The sequence below is a fragment of the Nelusetta ayraudi genome, unplaced genomic scaffold (assembly GCF_046127955.1).
Source record: "Nelusetta ayraudi isolate G7.1 ecotype Tasmania unplaced genomic scaffold, CSIRO-AGI_Nayr_v1 ptg000130l, whole genome shotgun sequence".
Lineage (NCBI taxonomy): Eukaryota > Metazoa > Chordata > Actinopteri > Tetraodontiformes > Monacanthidae > Nelusetta > Nelusetta ayraudi.
This window is the reverse complement of record NW_027466180.1, coordinates 1,428,585-1,448,106: the sequence shown is the minus strand read 5'-3', so window position 1 is coordinate 1,448,106 and position 19,522 is coordinate 1,428,585. Positions and strand designations below refer to the sequence as shown.

The 19,522-nt window shown below is 47.7% G+C and overlaps 3 protein-coding genes across 11 annotated transcripts in view; 1 reads left to right on the top strand and 2 right to left on the bottom strand.

The window, feature by feature from the left end:
* Positions 1–2,101, bottom strand: part of cep170aa (centrosomal protein 170Aa) — a 33,761-nt gene extending 31,660 nt beyond the window's left edge. For 7 of the 8 annotated variants that reach the window (XM_076050809.1, XM_076050816.1, XM_076050812.1 and 4 more), the window contains exon 1: positions 1,955–2,095. The gene's annotated coding sequence lies outside the window, so the exon portion shown is untranslated. Of the gene's footprint in view, positions 1–1,954 lie in introns of all 8 variants that reach the window. The other variant, XM_076050810.1, reaches the window with a different exon arrangement.
* Positions 2,102–3,895: 1,794 nt separating this feature from the next.
* On the top strand, positions 3,896–12,363 carry rtkn2 (rhotekin 2). 2 transcript variants are annotated; one of them, XM_076050883.1, is made up of 13 exons: positions 3,896–4,128; positions 5,073–5,174; positions 5,552–5,751; positions 5,845–5,903; positions 6,037–6,090; positions 6,202–6,319; positions 6,633–6,833; positions 7,317–7,411; positions 7,837–7,943; positions 8,032–8,163; positions 8,578–8,746; positions 8,838–8,945; positions 9,340–12,363. In XM_076050883.1, exons 1-13 carry the CDS (start codon positions 3,991–3,993, stop codon positions 10,050–10,052), a joined length of 2,196 nt encoding a protein of 731 aa, XP_075906998.1. In that variant the 5' UTR covers positions 3,896–3,990; the 3' UTR covers positions 10,053–12,363. The 2 variants fall into 2 exon arrangements, with proteins under 2 accessions (XP_075906998.1, XP_075906999.1); XM_076050884.1 differs by lacking the exon at positions 5,073–5,174 and having other exon boundaries at positions 3,905–4,128.
* Positions 12,364–12,772: 409 nt separating this feature from the next.
* The window catches only part of arid5b (AT-rich interaction domain 5B), an 88,796-nt gene continuing 82,046 nt past the window's right edge, over positions 12,773–19,522 (bottom strand). The window contains exons 9-11 of the mRNA XM_076050882.1: positions 17,967–18,177; positions 14,492–17,383; positions 12,773–14,451 (exon numbers count right to left, since the gene is read on the bottom strand). Coding sequence (XP_075906997.1) covers positions 15,491–17,383; positions 17,967–18,177 — 2,104 coding nt within the window. The 3' untranslated portion in view covers positions 12,773–14,451; positions 14,492–15,490. The remainder of the gene's footprint in view (positions 14,452–14,491; positions 17,384–17,966; positions 18,178–19,522) is intronic.

The window sequence follows — 19,522 nt, the reverse complement described above, 5'->3', positions numbered from 1 at the left end:
TAGAATGAACTCACTTCCTTAACTTCCTACGACACACAATGGTTGTGGGTCGCTCTCTGCTGAGCGGAGCAGCACAGAGGGACCAACTGTAGCCGGAATCGCTCGCCGTGTCCGTCGCACGCTGGTGGCAAGAAATGTGACAATAAACCTGAGAGCACATTCTATTTATTTGTTTATTTATTTGAACCTTTATTTACCCAGGCAAGCAATTTAGAACAGATTCTTATTTACCAGTGCAGTCTGAACATGTGCAGAAGGAGACGAGAGGAGTAAACAAGTTGGTGCCAGTGTTACAAGTCAGCTTGGGACGGAAACAGTACAAGGACACCGACCAATCAGCACCAGCCGCAAAGCACAAAGTCATATTTTCATGTTATACGTATGAAAATGGGTGTCCTGTTGCAGTTCGCACAAATTGATTCGCACATCATCATCTGTGCAAACTGACACGCAAAAGAGGCAGGCCCGGACTCTCTCCACTCTGGCTCCCACTGCATTCTGTGACACTGACACACTTTTCAAAAATGCAACCGCCTGTGGAGCCAAGCCGCCTGGCGGCAAACCACAGCTACAGTGGGAGGAAGGCGGAGAGGAGGCGGTGAAAGGAAGAGTGGAAGGACGGAGGGAGGGAGAAAGGACCAGAGAGGCACAAACCCTGGCTGCATGGGCTACAGCTGCAAAATCTGATGTGTAACAGATGGGGGGGGGGCGGGGGGGGGGACGGGGACGTGCAACTTATGTTATATTTTCCAGCTTCCCAAGAACTGATCAGTCAAACTGACCTGGATTGAATAAAACCCAATGCTCTGATGATACTATTGAATCCACTGGATGCAATTCTTGGAAATCTTTAGTCAGCAAACACAACTATTTGTGCTGCGATTGTTGACAATATGCCCGGTTTATTACAGTTCTATAACTCAGTTGGCGGGTTAAAAACTGTACTTCAAAACAATATAAAAGCCTATGGTGACAGGTATTGGTGAATATGTAATTTCCTTCATTTAACTGAGTGCACCCTTCCAGAGGCTCAACAAAACAACCTTTTAACATTTTCTTAATTGAGAATTGCAGTTTCCCCTTTCTGCCTTCTCCCATATACATTACAACTCACAAATCTGCGGCGGCAGCAAAAACAAAATCAAAGTCAACACAAAGGGGAGCGGATGCCATGGAGGCCAGATGCATCTGCCCCACCAAAACAAAGCGCCTTCACAGACGGAGGAGATGATGGTGGTGGTGGGAGTCCGGCCGGCATCGGAAAACACTCCGCAGCCTTCATCACATGCGGCGAGATGGGCCTGCCTACCTACCTACTACTCAGATCATGTCCCCTTCAGACAATAGGCTGAGGGAGAGAGGAGCCCGAGATTGGCGTGTTTGCGACGAGTTAAAAGCACAAAGCGTCCATTGTGAGCGACCTTCATTGATGTGCATCCTGACTCGACAGCCTCGGCGCGGCTACGCTGAAAATGCAACCAAAAGGAAAATGGACGGGAGGTGGTGGTGGTGGAGGGGGACTGTAATAAATAATGCGGGCACGCTGGGTGACTGTCGCCGGTGTTTTTTGTCCGGATGCGGCAGAGCGGCCGGTTGTGTGTTACAAAAGGCAGAGCGGTGCAGGCTGCTCATGCTGCTGCTGCTGCTGCTGCTGCTGCCGACAACAGGAGCTCAGCCAGCCGGGAGTCAGCCACACCGGTCCGCTCGCACCGTTATGAGCACAGGTTTGCTGAAACGAGACTCCAGCGGCGGCTGGCTATTAGCTATTAAGAATTCAAAATTTTTGGCTTGAAGCAAATACAAGCCGGCTGTGCCATTTTTGTGCCATTTTTGTACAAACGCTGGGGCGAAAAAAAAAATCCCCACCGACATCAATTCCCTCAACTTTACGACACACAAAAAGATGGTGCTAAGCCTGCTAGCTGAAAGAAGTGAAAGCTATTTTCTCACTTACCCTTTTCCTTTCTGCTGAGTGTATTGCTCTTGAGGGTGTGTGCGTGTGTGTGTGTGTGTGTGTGTGTAGGGGTGAGCCCAGCCCTGCCGTTGCCGCACTCCGGTCTGTGTTGCTCGGCGATGTAACGCCACTGCTGCTGGCTGCCCGGCTAACGGCAGAGAGGCCGTAAATCAAAAACTTCCGGTTCCGCCTTTCGCAATAAAGTCCGCGATGGGAGCGATTAGTTGGTGTTAAGCGTCTGCAAGCGCCCAAACTGTGGCAAACTGTGTACAAAGGCAAGGGTGAGAAGACGTAGCATGAACCAAATGGCGGATAAGTGATATTATTCTGTATACATAATTGTATGAAAATGAGGATTCATAGATTTGAATTGCATTGCAAAATACAACACAAAAACTTGTTCAATTGTTTCATTTTCACACCTTTATTTTTCATATCCCACTTCAGCGAAGCTGCCTTGCACGATGAAATATCAAAACACAAAACAACAACAACTCTATAGCAATGTTTTTCAACCTTTTTTCAACCATTTCTTACATAAAAAAATCTCATGGCACTCCACCAACCAAAACTATTATGAAATTACACTTTTTAGCCAAATAAAGACATTATAGTCTCTTATGTTATTCATCCTGACTCAGTGTGAAACCTCTAAAATTTTTATTGTTTATGAGGGTAGAGACACACACACTGGTAAGAAAATATATTGATAAAATAAATGTTCTATGTAATGTAAATAAGTTTTAAAATATCCAATAGTCTGATTGTGATTTGACAACACTGTGCTGTTATTTCAGTGAATGTTAATAACTGTATCATTGATTGTAAAAAGATGAAGCACAACCCACAGAGTTAAGTCATGACATGGATGATGCAAAAACGATGAGCCACAGATGGCAAAACAGCTGACGTGGTGCACAGATGGGATACAAGGATTAGAGAATGAGTCATTTTCGTTTAGAAATTGGACATTTACTTTGAAGGTCAAACAGCCTTTTCCTACTTTTGGTCTTCATTCCAGCTGACTTGATGCAGTCTATCCTCGACAGCGCTTGCGTCTACATTTCCAGCTATGGAGACATGGATGCTTCCAACACGACCAGAAGGACCAGAACCGGGTGGGCGGGTTTCCTGGACTCCGATTGCAGTTGAGGTCTTTTGTCACAGCACCATCAGCTGGGCGACGCAGCTGGCTGCACTGGACCTGCAGTATACTGAAAGTCAAACTGTGAAGCAGCTATTCTGAAATTCAAAACCCACTTAAACCGAGGCTCTCAGGGAAACATGTCAACAAAAACAGTATTAAAATAAAATGAAATCAACCATCAACCATAAAATCAAAGATAGATAGATAGATTTTGTTTAAATTCCACTGTAACTTTTATCTTTTACATACCATTTTAGTATTAGAGTAAATTACGTTTGTTTACAAGACTCCTGAGATATTATGTGTAAAATAAAGGACCATCAACCATGAAATGTGTTGTAAAATATAACTTAAATTTTTTTTTTTTTTTTTTAAATATTCCTATAACTTCAAGAAACAAGTGACTCAATACGTTATCTAGATACCGACTTCCTTCTAAACAATTCAAAACAGAAAACGTTCATTTTATAACGTGACGATGCGACGTGAGTACGCGCGCCCTGTTTCTGCGTGATGCATTTAATTGTATTTCCTTGGAGTACCGTTTGGGAAGGCGGGGGCGGCTGCTGTTGTTTTTTCTTTCTTTTTTTTTTAAAAAAACAAAAAAAACAAAAACAATCAACAGATGGGCCATGTTCGAACATTTACAGATTAACAAAAACAATTATCTCGTATTCTTCTTCTTAATGCAGGTTGAGCTTTCCGTCACCGACGAGTGACCTCAAAAGAGTGGAATTTCATCGTCTGCAGTAAGAAGCGGTCGAGGTATTTCCCCGCCTGGCGATACGACTGCGGTAGACGCCGTGGTACAAATGCAGCCTCTCCGTCCGTTAGAGGGGCGCGGCCAATGTAAACTGTGCGGCTCGCCAGCAGCAAATCCGCAAACAAGATGGACGAGCCGCGGGACGTTCAAACTTCCCAGCGAAGTGGCAGCCGCGTCAGACAGTTACTGTCGGCCGGTTCCGCCGTTGCTATGGAGATTAAAAGGAAGAAAATACGACAAAGCACGCTGTTTCTGGCGACAGAGGTAATGTGAGAAGTACAGTTCGAGCGGTGTTGTTTACGTGTTCCTTTTTGCTGTCAGCGTTTGACAGCAAGGTCCGAAGTGCACCGATACCAACGTCGACATGCGTAGAGCTCCCAACCGTCCCTTAAAATACAGCATCGTTCCATATTTGACCGTGAAATGGTGTGTCCACTTTTAAAAATCGATACGGGATGGGGTTTGTCCCGTATTTCTGAGTTGTCTTGAACGTAAATTCAGTTTCGATGCATACTCGCGTTCATTTCCATAGCGTTTGCGATTCAAACCCGTAATCGACGTAGCTGCAGGCAAAATACCATTGCGCAACCCATTCACAACAACTGCGTAGCTTGCGTAGAGTAGGCTATGAATCAGGATCGCTTGTTCTTTTCAGCTTTGTATTTGTTCAATTTCTTTGTGTAAGCTATCAACCCTGCAGTTTATTGATTGTTGTGTTAAAAAAAAGGATGTTCAATTAAAAGATGTAAATCCAATTTTATATATATATATATATATATATATATATATATATATATATATATATATATATATATATATATATATATATATATATATATATATATATATATAAAAATGTTCCCCCAACTGTGATGGTCATGGCCCCGAGCAATTATTTTTCTGAATGAAAGTTGGCAACACGAGACATGCTAGCGGGCTAATGTTACTTTCGAGGAGCTAATTGATACTTGCAAAGATTGGCGCGTCTTTTAACAACGCTTTTGAATAAGTATCGCCTATGAGTCCCTTCGTTTTCTCGAGACGAAGGCCGAACGTCGCCCAGCTTGGACCAGTTCTCCGTGGTGGTGGGAGGGAGTCGCATTGTGTGTTGTGTGTTGTGTGTTGTCGAACGCTGCTAAGCGTGACTCGGAGTAACGAGTTTCTGTTCCTCCTCTATCTAATAGCGCACATTACTCATGTGTTTTCAGACCAAAACCACCAAACCCAGGCCGAATCACCGGAAAGACACCCTGCAGATAGTTGAGGACATGAATGTGTTGTACATACGGCCGAGTTCTAAGAGGCAGCAGGTGCAGAGCTGTAGCCATGTGGGGGCATAGTGATGTTTGCGTCGCCACTTCTAATTTTCCATTGCAATTGTAGATAGATTTTTTTAAGAATAATAATAATGACAAAATCTGGTATTTCAAATTAAAAACTTATATCAAACATCACAATGCTCCGTTTAGTGCGTAGTTATGATGTAGCATGACATACAGTAGATCGTGCAAGACCTAGAATCACAGCACATTAGTTTTGAGCCATTGCTTGAATAGAATTTCATTAATTTCTTCTTCTTCTTCTTCTTCTTCTTCTTCTTCTTCACTTACACAACCAAAACATCTGCATAACTGGTGTTTTGAATTTTACCATAATTTTCTTTGTCTGTGTTTTTGGGTTATTGAAGAACACAAACATGCAGGAAAAGCTTGACTTTGAGATGCGCATGAGGGAGGGGGCCTACAAGCTGCTGCTGGCCTGCACCAACAGAGAACAGGTTCTCAACGCCTCCAAGAACGTGATGACCTGCAACGCAAGGATCAAGGCTTATCTCACGCAGCTGCAGAACATGAGCGACCAGCAGGACGTGACGGGAGCGCTCGCCAGGTGTGTTGACATTTTTGGAAATTTTTGTGATGCATTTTGTTTAACTAATGAATACAAACAAATAATTATTTTTGTTTGGTCTGGTTGTTTTAGAAATTCAGAGTCAGGATCAGTCGACCGTGTACCCTGCCATGCGACTATTGCAATGTCCGGTAGGATTACTTTCCTTCTCACCACATTTGTTTTGAATATTTTTAGAATATTATTTTAGATGGTCCAAAGGTCAATATTGACAAATAAGGTGTTGTTCCCCCAGTCAACCTGTTTTCCTTCCCACTGTTGTAGGCCTGCGAATTCCCCTGATGTGGAGAGATTCGGACCACTTCAACAACAAAGGGAGTAGGTTTTGCCCATCGGTGCCTTTTGCTCTCTCTCTCTCCCCCCCTCACACCCCCCACAGTTATTTTGTTGATTCTTACCATAATCAAACACCTCTCATTCCTCTCTTAGGCTCTCGTCGGGCCGCAGTTTTCTGCCTGATGCAGATCGGCTCAGAGGTGTTTGACACCCAGATGACGGTGGTGGACAGATCAGTCACTGACATCTGTTTTGAGGGCATCTCCATCTTGTAAATATTCTGTTTAATTTATTAGATTAGGTGGCCAATTTAGCCTGGGCAGTTTTCTGTGTTTTGGTGTTCAATGAATTACATAAATTCTTAAACAAATGTGTTCTATAGTTCAACATCATTTTTTGTTGTTTATTTGGATTCAAAATTTCAAGGCACCTATATATATGTATATATGTATTTTGATATTCCCTAAAATGTATAGTTTTTTTTTAATCACATGCTGATAAAGAATCTGTAGGAATTTGTTTTAAATCATTCTCGCTCATGGTTTAAACAAACAAACAAAAAACCCCTCTGTGTCCCACTGTAGTAAAGAGGCTGATCCTCACTTTGAGCTGAAGGTGGAGCTGTGGAGCTGTGCCCTGGAGGAAGAACTCACGATGGCCAACACGCCAAAGAAATTGGCCAAGAGGCTCCGCAGCTCGTTCGGAAAGGCTGCTGGAAAGAAGCTCTGCCCTCTGCTGGACTCTCCGGACCCTGACACCTTCCTGCAGTACAACCCCATCCCCTCGTATGTTTTTTTTTGGACTGTCTCATAAAATATAATTTACAGACTCTTGGCTCTATAACTCAGAGGATTTATATCCACGTTTTTACTCTATTAGGTTGTTTTTTTCATTTTAAGACACAGTTCAGCCGTAGACTTTAATGCAGATAAACCACATTTTGCATAAAATATTGGAGTAAATGAATTGTCATTGCATAAGTGCTTCCACAAAACTGGATACCTGACGTTGGTGCTTCAAAAGAGCATTAATGTAATTTGACACTATAAACCTTGAGGAAAAAATAATTTGCGCTCAATATTCATGTTCAGCAGTGTAATTAAAAGACCGCTAACCTTTATGGATTTGCGCGCGCGTGTGTGTGTGTGTGTGTGTGTGTGTGTGTGTGTGTGTGTGTGTGTGTGTGTGTGTGTGTGTGTGTGTGTGTGTGTGTGTGTGTGTGTGTGTGTGTGTGTGTGTGTGTGTGTGTGTGTGTGTGTGCGCGCCAGGGGAGCCAAGTACAGCCTGCTGGCCCACACTACGCTGCGTCTGCCCGAGGCTGAAGGCAGCTTTCAGTCTCACTCGCTCGTTGTTCTGCAAGACGGTGAGTAAAGGCAGCAAAATGTAATATGCAGGGATCTGAAGGGGATTATGCTCTTTATCTCCTCATTTGATTCAGTGCAGTGGTAATGAGACCATAGAAGGGACGGAGGGAGAAAAAAAAAAAAACCCTCAAACTAAATTATGTTGTTTGAAGTCAAGCTTGGATCACTTTGTTTCCTTTTTGCGTGGATGATTAAAGTGGATACGGTAGTGGACGCTCTGGCATGTTATTTAACTCTCAATTCCGCCATCAATATTCTCTTTACCTGCTCACATAATCTTTTTTTGTGCCCACTCATTTTACCTTTATGCTGTTCAGTCATTTGCTTTCGGGAATGATTCGATTTTTACCTGCGACGAGCTTTTTTCTTTTCCCATCTCAATCACATTCTTGTATTGGGGTTTCCTCGCTTCTCGTCCCCTCAGCTGAGTGGTCGTCCTGGCTTCCTCTCTACGGGAACCTCTGCTGCAAGTTGGTGGCCCAGCCCGCCTGCATGACACAGGACGTGATGGCCGGTTACCTGAGCCAGAAGGTGCCTTAACCCGCCGTTACATCTGCGTCGACCTCTGTAGCCGACCTCTTTTCAAAGTACTCACACGCTGTCCTGCTCCGTCCCCCAGCAAACAGTGGAGGCGCTGGCCCGCTGCTGCCGTCTCTACTGTGTGCTGAGCGCTGGATTCTTGTCCTGTTACTTCACCCCAGAAGAGATTGATGCCAAAGTGCAGCCCACACTCACGGTCCCCGTAAACAAGGTTTGACACTAATTCTTCACGTTGATTGACGTTGGTGGACTCCATGTTCTTGTACAAATTGTGTTTACCATTAAATAATAAACAGCGGAGCGAAAACAAAGACAGAATTGGAATTTGTTTACCCCTGGGAACCGAATGTTAATAGAAACATTACTATAGTATCTGTTTATTTATTAGTGTTGATTTAGAAAGTAATTCTTTTCATCCCCCCCCCCCTCTGATTCTTACACAACTGCCAAAAGGCAAAATTGATTGCACAGGCTGCATTAGTCGCTGACATTCTGCCAACATCTGTTTCTTTTCCTCCTAAATAAGGTTTTTCTGCAATATCAGGAATGTTTTTCAGTACGCACACATCTGTTTTGGGGAAACTTATATTTCCAGCCTTGTGATAAGTCGTGTGTCATTTCACAGGACACCCGCATCCGCGTGATTGAAAAGCAGACGGCGGGCCAAAAATCCTGCCGACTGTCCATCACCAACCCGTCGCCGGAGGGATCCGAGAGCATCGAGTTCAGCGCCGACACCAGAGATGAGGTGGAGGACTGGCTGGACGCCCTCCACCAGCACCTGTACGACCAGGGTGCGTGTTTCCTCGATGACCCCCAAGTAAAAAGAAAAAAGAGCATCGTGTTTCATTTGTGTCCATCGTGCCTCTCCCCATTTACAACCAGGCCAGTGGCTGCACTGCTGCGAGCAGCTGATGAAGATCGAGGTTGCGTCGCCACGGAAACCATCACTCTTCCTCACCAAGCAGGCCGACTCCGTTTACAACGATCTCAGTGAGTGGAGTCGGTGGAATTAGCGTTTAAAGTGACTCAGACAGAGTGAAGTGATTCACTTTCACTTTGGCTCTTTGGAAACAGACGTTAAGAGTTGGAAGCTGAGTTTTTACTGCCAAGTCAAATCAATAAAACTGTCTTAGATCTAATTGGTAAAACTAAAGAGTGGAATTCTATTCTATTTGTAGGAATGAAAGAACAGAATAGAATATAATTCTTATTTTATTCTGGAGGAATATTCTGCAGATGTTAAGAATTTAAATTCACATTAAGGAAACCCTCTTGAGGTCCAAATGGTGAAACTAGAGTGTGCGCCTCATCTTTGTGACGCTCTTGTGTTTTTCTTCTGGATGTCTGGATGATTTTGCTTTGTGTCTCTATGCTCGACCCGCAGGTATAAATTCACCCGGCAAGTTTGAGAGCATCACAGACATGATCCACGACAAGATTGAGGAGACGGACGGCCGCTTCCTCATCGGCGGCGAGGAGGACGGAGCTCGGGCCGACTGGTCGGCGCTGTTCGACGGCTCCCGCCACCTGGCGGTGCAGAGGAGCTTCGGTCCCTCCCAGGCCAAAACCTCCACGCCGTGTCCGAGCCCCAGCCGCCCCGCCGCCGCCGCCAGCTCCACCCCCCTCAGCAGCAGCAAGAAGCGCCGCGCCCCGCCCCCTCCCCCCGACAGGGAGCCCTACCACAGCCCGGCTCCGGCCCGCCCCTCCAGACCGCCGCCGACACCTCCCGGAGCCCGCCACCACCAGGAGAAGGAGAACTCCTCGCGCCCGCCGCCGACCACGCGGTCCAAGTCGGGCCGACCGTCGCTGGACACCAAGTTCTCCGCCATCATCCAGCAGCTGCAGCGCAACAACGCCGGAGGCTCGGCCTCCGCCGCCAGCCGCAAACATGCCCCGCTGGGCGTCCTCGACATCCAGCCCCAAGGTCAGCCGCCGCTCTCGCTGCTGCACGCCGGCTACCAGAGCGACGAGGCGGCCGGCGACCATGGCTTCGTCAGGCCCGGTCCCGGTCCCGGTCCCGGTCCCGGCCCCGTCCCCGCTCCCAGGACCAGGCTGAGGAAGTCCTTCCGGGAGAGGATGAACCTCAAGGCCCTGTGACCTCCTCCAGTCAATGTAAAGTACTCATCAGTACACTAATGCACAAAAAATAACCACTGTTAGACCGTCAACGTATGGCGGGTAACACTAACCACGACATGATATAATAATACATCAATATAATGGATTTATTTTTCCTTTTCTTTGTTTAACAGTCGACGGTTAAACAGTTTTATGATCAAACAAAGAATCAGCGTCTTATCTTTACGCCGCACATAAAGCAGTTAAAGAGTAACAACGTATCAGCACTTTTTAAGGTTTATGAACTAACACGCGACATTTGAAAAAAGTCTACACAGCACATACGAGCCACGCAAGCCGGTTCCTCGTCACGAGGTTTGCTGGTCATTTGTGGCTCTTTGCAGAAGTGGAGTTGAGTTGTTTCAACCTGGAATCCGAGCTGGGTTCATCATCTCCTCGCTCGGGCTGTGAATGCAACCAATACCTGAGAGAAATGCGCATCGATCCACAACCCACACTCCCCTAAATGTCAGACGCCACCCCCGTCAGGTGTCAGGTGGGCTGACACGAGCTGCAGCCGTCCGTCAGGGTCGTCCGGATCCCAGCAGACGTCTCGTCACAGCGACACCGTTATTTTGATGCGGCCGCAGCTTTATTCCCCTCTTTTGTTGGCTATTACTTTTCCACGTACGGCAAAGCTCCGGGCGAGAAACCAAACACCGCGCTATCCATCCATCCATCCATCCTTCCATCCATCCATCCATCCATCCATCCATCCCAGTGAAAACCGAGAGGCTCGTTTCTCAGCTTCCGTCTCGCCGGAACACCAACTGCAAGAAAAAGGCCCCTTTCTTTGCAGCTCGATCCTTTTGGAATTATTGACTTTTATTCCACTTAACTGTGCCAATTTTACGGCCGCTGTGGCGCACGTTTAAGGCGGCTGGAGGGATTTTTTAGGGAGCGATTGTGGGCACTAACGCGACTTTCTATTTCCCCCGCAAGTCTTAAAAAACGGAATGACCTTGGGTTGCGGCGACGGCGGCACCTCGTCCCTTTTTAATGAAATATTTGCGGCCCGTAAAATGCGGCGAACACATCTGTGAGGAAGGAGACAAGTCTGCCGGCTAATGCGAGGAGCACGTTTGTGTTTTGTTTTTTTGTTGTGTGATTCAGACGTGCTCGGCACCGGCACCTCATAATTACACACGCACATCATGTCGGAATTCTTCGCATCAGCTCCGTTTCCTGGTGTATTTTCGCCTTCCCAGCGGTGCGAAGTCGAACGGAGAAAGCTGCACTTCCCCTCCCTCTCCTCCCCCCCCCCCCTTCCCCCGCCCCCCTCCCCCTTTTTCTTAAACTCTCAAAATTGTGTTTAATCACGGAGGGGAGATGTTGACTCAGAGAGAGACAGATTACAGGGGGATTTAGTCAAAGCCTTCAAAGAACTGGGAATGATTGCTACAAAAGGGAACGCTGCTCAGTTTAGCTCTCGCTGTCTATTACCAGAACATTAGTCACTTTCCTTTCTCGCTGACTGTATACCTCAAAACGCCAGAGGGTTGCCAGGTGAAACCTCAGCGTTATCCCCCACTTCCCCACTCCAAAACCAACCGATGCTGTGGCTGGTCGACTGCAGGGCCAGTAAAGCAACAAAAAAAAACCCCAAAAAAACAGAAACGGTACCGCATCTACATCCACAACCCGCTTCTCAATTAGCCTCCGTGCTAGAGAGAACATTAAATTACACGTCAATATGACTGAGTTATTGTGACAGCTGACGTCGTGGTTGAAGCGTTTCAGATGAACTGCGCAGCCCTGCAGCTTCTCTCTCTCTTTTTTTTTCTTCTTTTTTTCCAAAGCTGATGTCGTTAAATATCCTCCCTGTGGACGTTGAGCCTGGGAGCGTGTGTGATTTAATGTGACTGAGTGCTTTATGGCTGAACAGGGCTGACGGAACGTTCTCACTCTGATCACAGGCAATTTAGCGCTCTTAAAATGTGTTCTTTTGTGTCCTAGTTCGTAGATGATGTACAACCCCAGAATAAAAACAATTTGTGCTTTGATTAATTAAGGAAATCTCGTAATCTTTATGAAATACTGTCATTTCACGGTTGCTTTTATTATAACAGGCCAACTTGGCACTTTTGTACTGGAATAGTTTAATCGGTTAATTGTGCCTGCAAATAATTTCTTTTATAGTGCAATTTAAAAAATAAAATACTTGTTTTTCATTTATTGCAAGTGCAATTTTCTCCTCACTCCGCTCACTTTTCTTGGAAACTGTTTTCTTTTTTTCCCTGTTTGTTTTTTTTTTTTATTGCTGATCTGCAATAAAATGTCCTACATTCTACCCTGGTGAGACTGCTTTGTTTTTTCTGCTGAGCTCGGAAGTATTACTGAATATTTTTCATGCTAAAGGCTTACCAGGGGGTGGCAATAAAAGTCAGAGCACATCTTTTATTGCGGTCCAACGCACATCCCATACAGATGCAAGCACGGGCACATTTCTCTTCGCCGGCAAATACCGGAGAGGCTCCTCTGGCTCGGAGCCCAGACGAAGCCTGTAGTGAAGATTAAGGCGGGTGGAATCTCATAGCCAGATAATGGTGTTACAATAATAAAACCCCATTCACAGTGCATTTACCCAGGGAAGAAAAGAACATTAAAGTGATGTTAGTGCGCCGGTATTCAATATCAGGCTCTTCCAGCGCCGCTTATTAATCTGCACTTTAGTTAAAAACAACAGATGGAAACGCGTGTAGATAGTAAAATATTTTAATTAAATATACAGGAGGTCATATACAAAATGTCTTTTTTTTGTCTCTTGCCAGCTGTGTGATTGGTAAACTGATGGCTACTGTATCAAAAAACACTTTAGGGATGCACATTAATGGAAAAAAAAAACAAAAAAACAATGTGTAGGAGGAGGAGGAGGAGGAGGACACAAAATAAAGTGGAACAACAACAAATAAAAAGATTATCCTAATTCTTAAATTGTAGTGTTTGCCTTTAATCTAATATCACGGTGGCCTTGACGGAGCAAGCAAGGACACAGCTAGATTGTATAACCGACTTTTATACTGTTTTTTTGTATACTATTTACAGATTATAACAGTTTATATGATAACACCCACATGGTACAATCTACAGTGCTATTTACACTGAAAAAAAAAAAAAAAAAAAAAAAAAAACACGAGAGAGGGCTTTGTCGTGATTTGATCCCACGCGGAGGTTCTTTCTGTACAGGCGCCGGCACTCGCGGCGGCATTAAACCTACACATACGCAATGTACAGTACTTAATCGGAAATGAAAGTCTTTTACCTAAGTATTCAGTACAATGTTACACAGACGTTTATAGCTTCCTTTTTTTTGGTCTCCGTTTTCTGCTTCTTTTTGAAACGGCGGACGCCTTTTGACCGAGTATTCCGATGTTTGCTAGACTGCAATTATAGTGGTTGTACAAAAACAAAAACAAAAAAAAAAGAAAAAAGAAAACAAACAAAAAGAAAAAGACAAGCCAACGCAGGTGTTGTTTCTCCACCTCGGGCTGTATACGGAGCATGGTACCTTTTCATCACTGCCGGAAAACACAAGACAGCGCACGCACGCGCGCACGCACGCACACACACAGTCACATTCTCTCTCTCTCTCTCTCTCACACACACACACACACACACACACACACACACACACGCCCTGCACTTGACATGCAGCGGGCCTGTGTCAATATTAGCGATAAGTAAAGTTGTTGTTTTTGTTTTGTTTTAGCTTCTAGTATAATCGATTGCCTGACACATTTAAGCAAAGTATGAAGATTTATTTAAGCACAAGCACGAGGCGGGACTGCTTAAACTAGGGGAGGGGGGGGGGGGGGGGTGAGGCCGAGTGTCTGTGTGGCGTCTCTTCTCGCACACGCGCCGCCAGTGATGATAGTATTTATATATTTCCTACCCCACTACTGAAAATAAACCTTAACAACTGTGGCGCTCCTAAATTCTAATCCAAGACGGTGAAAGGCACGGATATTCGCAAGACGTTAATCTTTTTTTTTTTTTTTTAAATGACAAACATTCCTATCGAAATCATACAGTGAGTCTTTTTTTTTTCTTCTTCTTCTTCTTCTTCTTCTTCTTCTTCTTCTCTGCGCGTCGGATAAAAAGAGCCTGTTGTTTAAAAAAAAAAAAAAAAAATAAAACAGAGCGAGCGGGAGGAGGAGGAGGAGGGGGGGCTGTGGGCTTTCTTTTTTTTTTTCAAGTCTAGAATAAAAAGATGAAATGCTGATTTCTCTTGGTGAGCATTCCGCAGCAGACAGCTGCTTCATTATGCCGGTCCGACAGACGCAAACAAGCTGTTACGGTCCGCCCATCACAAAAGGGCTCGACTGACTTTCACTTGATGAAGGATCGGGGGGAGATAAATAAAAAAAATAAAAAAAATCTAACAGCTTTTTTCATTAATTCCTAAGATAAAGAAAAACAGAAAAGGGAAAAACATTCATGGTTTTCCAGCGGGCTGAAACACGTCATCCGCTCGTGTTGTTACGACCGCAGCCGAGAAACTATTTAGCGAACCTTAACCAAGAGGAGGAGGAGGAGGAGGAGGAGGGGGGGCGGGGGATTAAAGTGAGTCTACAGTACATCTGTTATGCACAGCACCTCTGAACGTTTTAAGACGAGGCTACCTCACGTCATGCAGCACCGCGGTGAGTGTTTAACGTGGATTTCAATGGACTTCAAATGTGGCACACAAGCTGACAGCGACTCTCAGCGTGCAGCAGATATGTAAACATGTGCAACAACCACTGGCTGCCTCCAGTGAAACGATGCATTTGAAAAAACAAAACAAAACAAAAGCCATTGAAGGTCGTGAACGGTCGTTGAAACTTTTTTTTCCCCCGTCTTGAAATCATGAACTCATCACGTCACCTTTTTTAGTGTTTCTTTTTTTCTCTTTAAGCAAAAAAACGAAACGAAAAACAAAACGTTTTTAGCCCTCAGATGCAGTAAACAAATGGCTTTTCTCTGTTGCCCTTTACTTTTTTCTGTTTTCTTCTCTTTTTGCACATCCAGAGCAACGACAGCACCCCCCGACCCCCCCGACTCGTGGCGACTGAGAGCGGCATTTTTGTGAGCACGTACACACTGTGTGCAAATAAGGGCGCGGGAACAAACAGAGATACAGTAAGTGGTGATAAAAAAAAACAAAACAACAACAACAAGGAAAACACCAACAGTGCAACGTATAGAAACAAACGCATACACAAAGTAATACAAAAAAAAAATGGAATTTTTCACTCTGCCTGACTGACGAGTCCATCAGTCTGTGTGATCAAGTTTTAGAAACAGTGTTTTCTTTTACTCTTTTTTTTTCCCCGACTGAGCCACAATCCCCGAGCGAGAGACAGAGAGAGACAGAGAGAGAGAAGAAGCTGAGAGAGTCTCTGAGAATGAAGAAGTGAAAACTCCCCACCAGGGTCTCACAGTCTGGTGCTGGGGTGCACCGAGGACAGCTGGGGGGGCGGCAGGGTGGACAGCGGGTAGAGGTGGTGCAGCAGGTCGCCGTACAGGGCGGCGCCGCCCGGGTGGCGGTAGAAGTGGTGTGGGGGGGCGGCGCCCGAGGCCAGCAGGTGGCGGTGCAGCATCATGGAGTGGAAGGCCAGCGGGGGCACCAGCGGCGACACGGCCGACTGGCTCTTCAGGTACTGCAGCCCCTGGTGGTGGTGGTGCTGCTGCTGCAGGGCGTCGGGCGAGAGCAGGCCCCCCGCGGGGAACACGCCCGAGAAGAAGGGCGCGGTGTGGTGCTGGGGGTAGGCGGGCGCTCCCGGGTGGCCCTCGGGCAGGTGGCCCCCGGCCGGCTTCAGCTCCTCGGGGTCGCCGCGGCGGGCGGCGCCGGCCGGGTGGACGGGCGTCACCACCCGCACCTTCCGCTCGGGCGACTCGTCCTCGCCTCCGCCGTCGACCTCGACCAGGCCGCGCTTGCCAAGGGGCACCGGGGGGGCCGAGCCCTTGGGGTTGAAGGGCGGCGAGGACTCGGGCGAGGACTCGGGCGAGGACTGCGAGGGGACGCTGGGCTTCATGGGCGAGACCCGGCACGCCTTGGGGTGGGAGTCCAGGCCCTGGGCGAGGAGTGGGGGGTAAGGCAGGCTGGGAAAGGGGGGCCTGGGGAAGGAGGAGCACGAGGAGGAGGAGGATAGCGCCCCCCGCTGGGCGAGCGGCTTGGACACGGAGTAGTCCCGCGGCTCGTCCTCCGGAGTCCGCTGGCCGTAGTGCGACCGGAAGGCCAGACCCTCGCCCCCCTCCAGGGCGAAGGGCGGGGCCCCCCGGGGGGGGAGGTGCCCCTGCCGCTCCACCCGCTCCTGGCCGAGGCAGCTCTCCGTCTGCCGGTACAGGCTGTGCAGGTGCGGCGACGAGTAGCAGTCGCCCGTGTAGCTACGAGGGGGCGCGGGCGGCCCCTGGACCATCGCCTCGCCGCCCTCACCACCGTCCTGGCTGTGGGGGCGGGGCAGGTAGGGCTGCCACGGCCGCTTGACCTTCAGCGGGTGACTGGGTCGACCGCTGTGGACCTCCGAGGCCTCGCCGCCCTCCTCTGCCGGTGGCCGGGCGGCTGCGTGCTGGATGACCGACGGTCGGAAGACGGGCGCCACCTCCGGGACGCCGTCGCCGCCGTGCTTCTGTCCCACCGCCACCGACTCCTCCTCCACCGCCACCCTCCTCTCCGGCGCCCTCTCGGCGGCGGCCGTGGGTGGTGCCGGCTGCAGGGGGGGCGTGGTGGTGAAGGAGTAGGGGTTGGATTCGCACACCTGGGAGAGGAGCTTCTTCTTGGCCAGGGGCGACATGACCACCTGGCCGGCCTTGCAGTAGGCGGGCGGCTGGGCGGGCGGCTGGGCGAGGTCCCTCCTGACGGGGCCGTAGTCGTCCTTGTCAGCGCTCAAGTCTACGCATTCCCTCTCCTCCTGCTTGCACATGGGCAGCACCTTCCCCACTCGCCCGCCGTGGCTCCCTAAGGAGTCTTTGACCCGGGAGGAGGGCGAGGAGGTGGAGGAGGAGTCGGGCAGGGACACCTGTACGGTGGGTTTGCTCTGATCCCACCGGTGGGGCAGGTAGGGCTTCTTGGGAATGAAGTGGGCGTCACTGTTGGCGTCGACCGCCAGCTTGGCGTGGAGGACCTCGCTGATCTGCCGCCACTCGGGCTGGGGTCCGGACACCTGCTGCTGCTGCTGCGGTTGGTGCTGCTGCTGCTGCTGCTGCTGCTCGGCCACGTCGAAGGACTCCTCCTTCTTTAGAGTGAGGTGCAGCTCCTCCTCCTCCTCGATCACGATGGGCTCGTCCTTCAGCTGGACGGAGGGCTTCTCCTCCTTCTCGCTGGACTCCTGTGGGTGGGAGACACCACGGTCGCCACAGTTAGAGGGTTTGAGGCAGCGTTGCAAAATTCTTCAACCGTATGATACTGAACAGGATACGCCACGCCATCGACCCTCACCTGAGGGAGAGCTAGAAATGGCTTTGAAACAATCTTGAATTTAAGGAGAAGAAGGATAATCTGAAGGATTTATTGATTTAAAAAAAAAAAAAAGGATTGATTCACAGAGGCACCATGGTAAAGATTGTGAAGGCCTGTGTGGATGTTCTGAAGGAGGATCCAGGAGCAGGAAGTACCAACAAACTGGCCAGAAGTATGGAGAACCACGATGATTGGAAGCAAGGATGGAGGCCTTGTCTGAGGACGACCCACAGAGACTAATGGTCACTAAAATGTCTTGAAAATATGCACGTAGACCCCCCGCCCCCTCCAAATATTGACGGGTACTTTGCACACTGGTTTGAGGCCAAAGGAAACAAAAGTCGTGCACGTTTTCTTACTACTTGGCTCGTTGGGGAAAGAGAGGAGGCAGCGAGGAGATTAAAATGAAATTGAATTTCAAATGAAGGAGGTTCCAGAACTCGGTGACTGACCTCCGGCGGTTCTTGGCCCTTGGCCGTCTCTCCTCGCTCCTTTTTACTCTCCTGCTTCTGAGCGTTGGACCCCTTCAATTTCTTGGCCCCCGTTGTTTTGGCTTTGGCCCCCGACGCCTTGTCCTGGCCGCCTTCCTGCTTCCTGGGCTTGGCCAAGGGGAGGGGCTTGTCCTGCTCGCCCTTAATGTGCCTCTCGTATGAGAGGAGGAGCCTGTGGGGGTGGGGGTTGGGGTGGAGGGGAAGGAATGCAAGAGCAGAAATGCAAATGAGATTGTGGCGACAGTCGTGTTATGTCACGTCGCGCTGGCAGAGGCGCAGTTACAAATCAATGTTTGGGTTTATAGCACGCAAACACAAATCATCTTTAGAAAAACAACAATTTAGTCATCCAGCACACATTATTATAAATCCAAGGCCCTTTTGTGGGGAGGGCATATTTTAAAGCATGCCACCCTCCTTTTTTGTGTGTGTGCTCATACCAAGGAATCAAAAAAAAAAGGCTAATTAGCACAAACCACATAAATATTTTCTTGGGTAATACCGCAAACAGAAAATGAGCTGCAGATTTGCAACAGGCACAGAAACTATCAAGTGCCTTGTTTTAATAGCAGCCAACCGTTAATATCCTTTAGTGCTTAATCTAGGCTCGGGAAAAACTAGGTTCGTGTTTGTGTGCGCGGCCGCATGTACGTGCGTGTGTGAGCGAGAGAGAGAGAGAGAGAGAGCGAGAGAGAGGGCGAGAGAGAGGGAGAGAGAGAGAGAGAATGCGAATAACCAGTTTTGTGCAGCTGACACGGATCACACTTGGTATTAGTTTAACCGAGAGAGAAAAGAATGTGTGTGTGTGTGTGTGGGAGGCTGGGTGTATACAAAGCTAATGTGGTCGGTAATAAAAAAAAGAGGGGAAAAACGTCGGCAATAATTGACTTAAACTGTTTAAAGAGCAGCTCATGAGCACATGATCTCTCATTCCATGTACTAACATGATTAATGACAGAAGTCCCCGAAGTTGTTGGAGTCATAAAATATTCCTCAGCACAGTCGAAGTCTTAACATACTGTCCACTTGGCTTGATTAAGTGCAGAAGGAGACGCATATGCTCCGACTTAGCAACGTCAACAAGTGACGAGGAACACTCGGCTATTTTTGACTTCTGTTACTTTGCTTCCCAAGTCATTCTTCTGGATCTGATGTCATAACTAATGGGAAGTGTAAGATCTGGATAACATAAATACACCCATGTGTAAAATAACACCACAAAGGGCCCAGCCAGGGATCGGCTTTATTGCTCGGCGAGGAAAATGGAAATTGGCACCGGACCAGAAATAAGAAACGCCGTGGAAGAGGAAACCGAGACAACTGAAACACTCCCAACACTGTAAACTTCAAAAAAAAAAAAAAAAGCTCCCCTGAAAATCTCTTCAGCTGCACTGTCACTTATTCTTTTTTTTTTTTTTTTTTTTTTAAACAATAACAATCCACGAAAAGCCAGACAGAAACTTTCTCAGTCATGAGAGAAAAAAAGACGAGGTCTTCTCGTGTAACGACAAGAGACG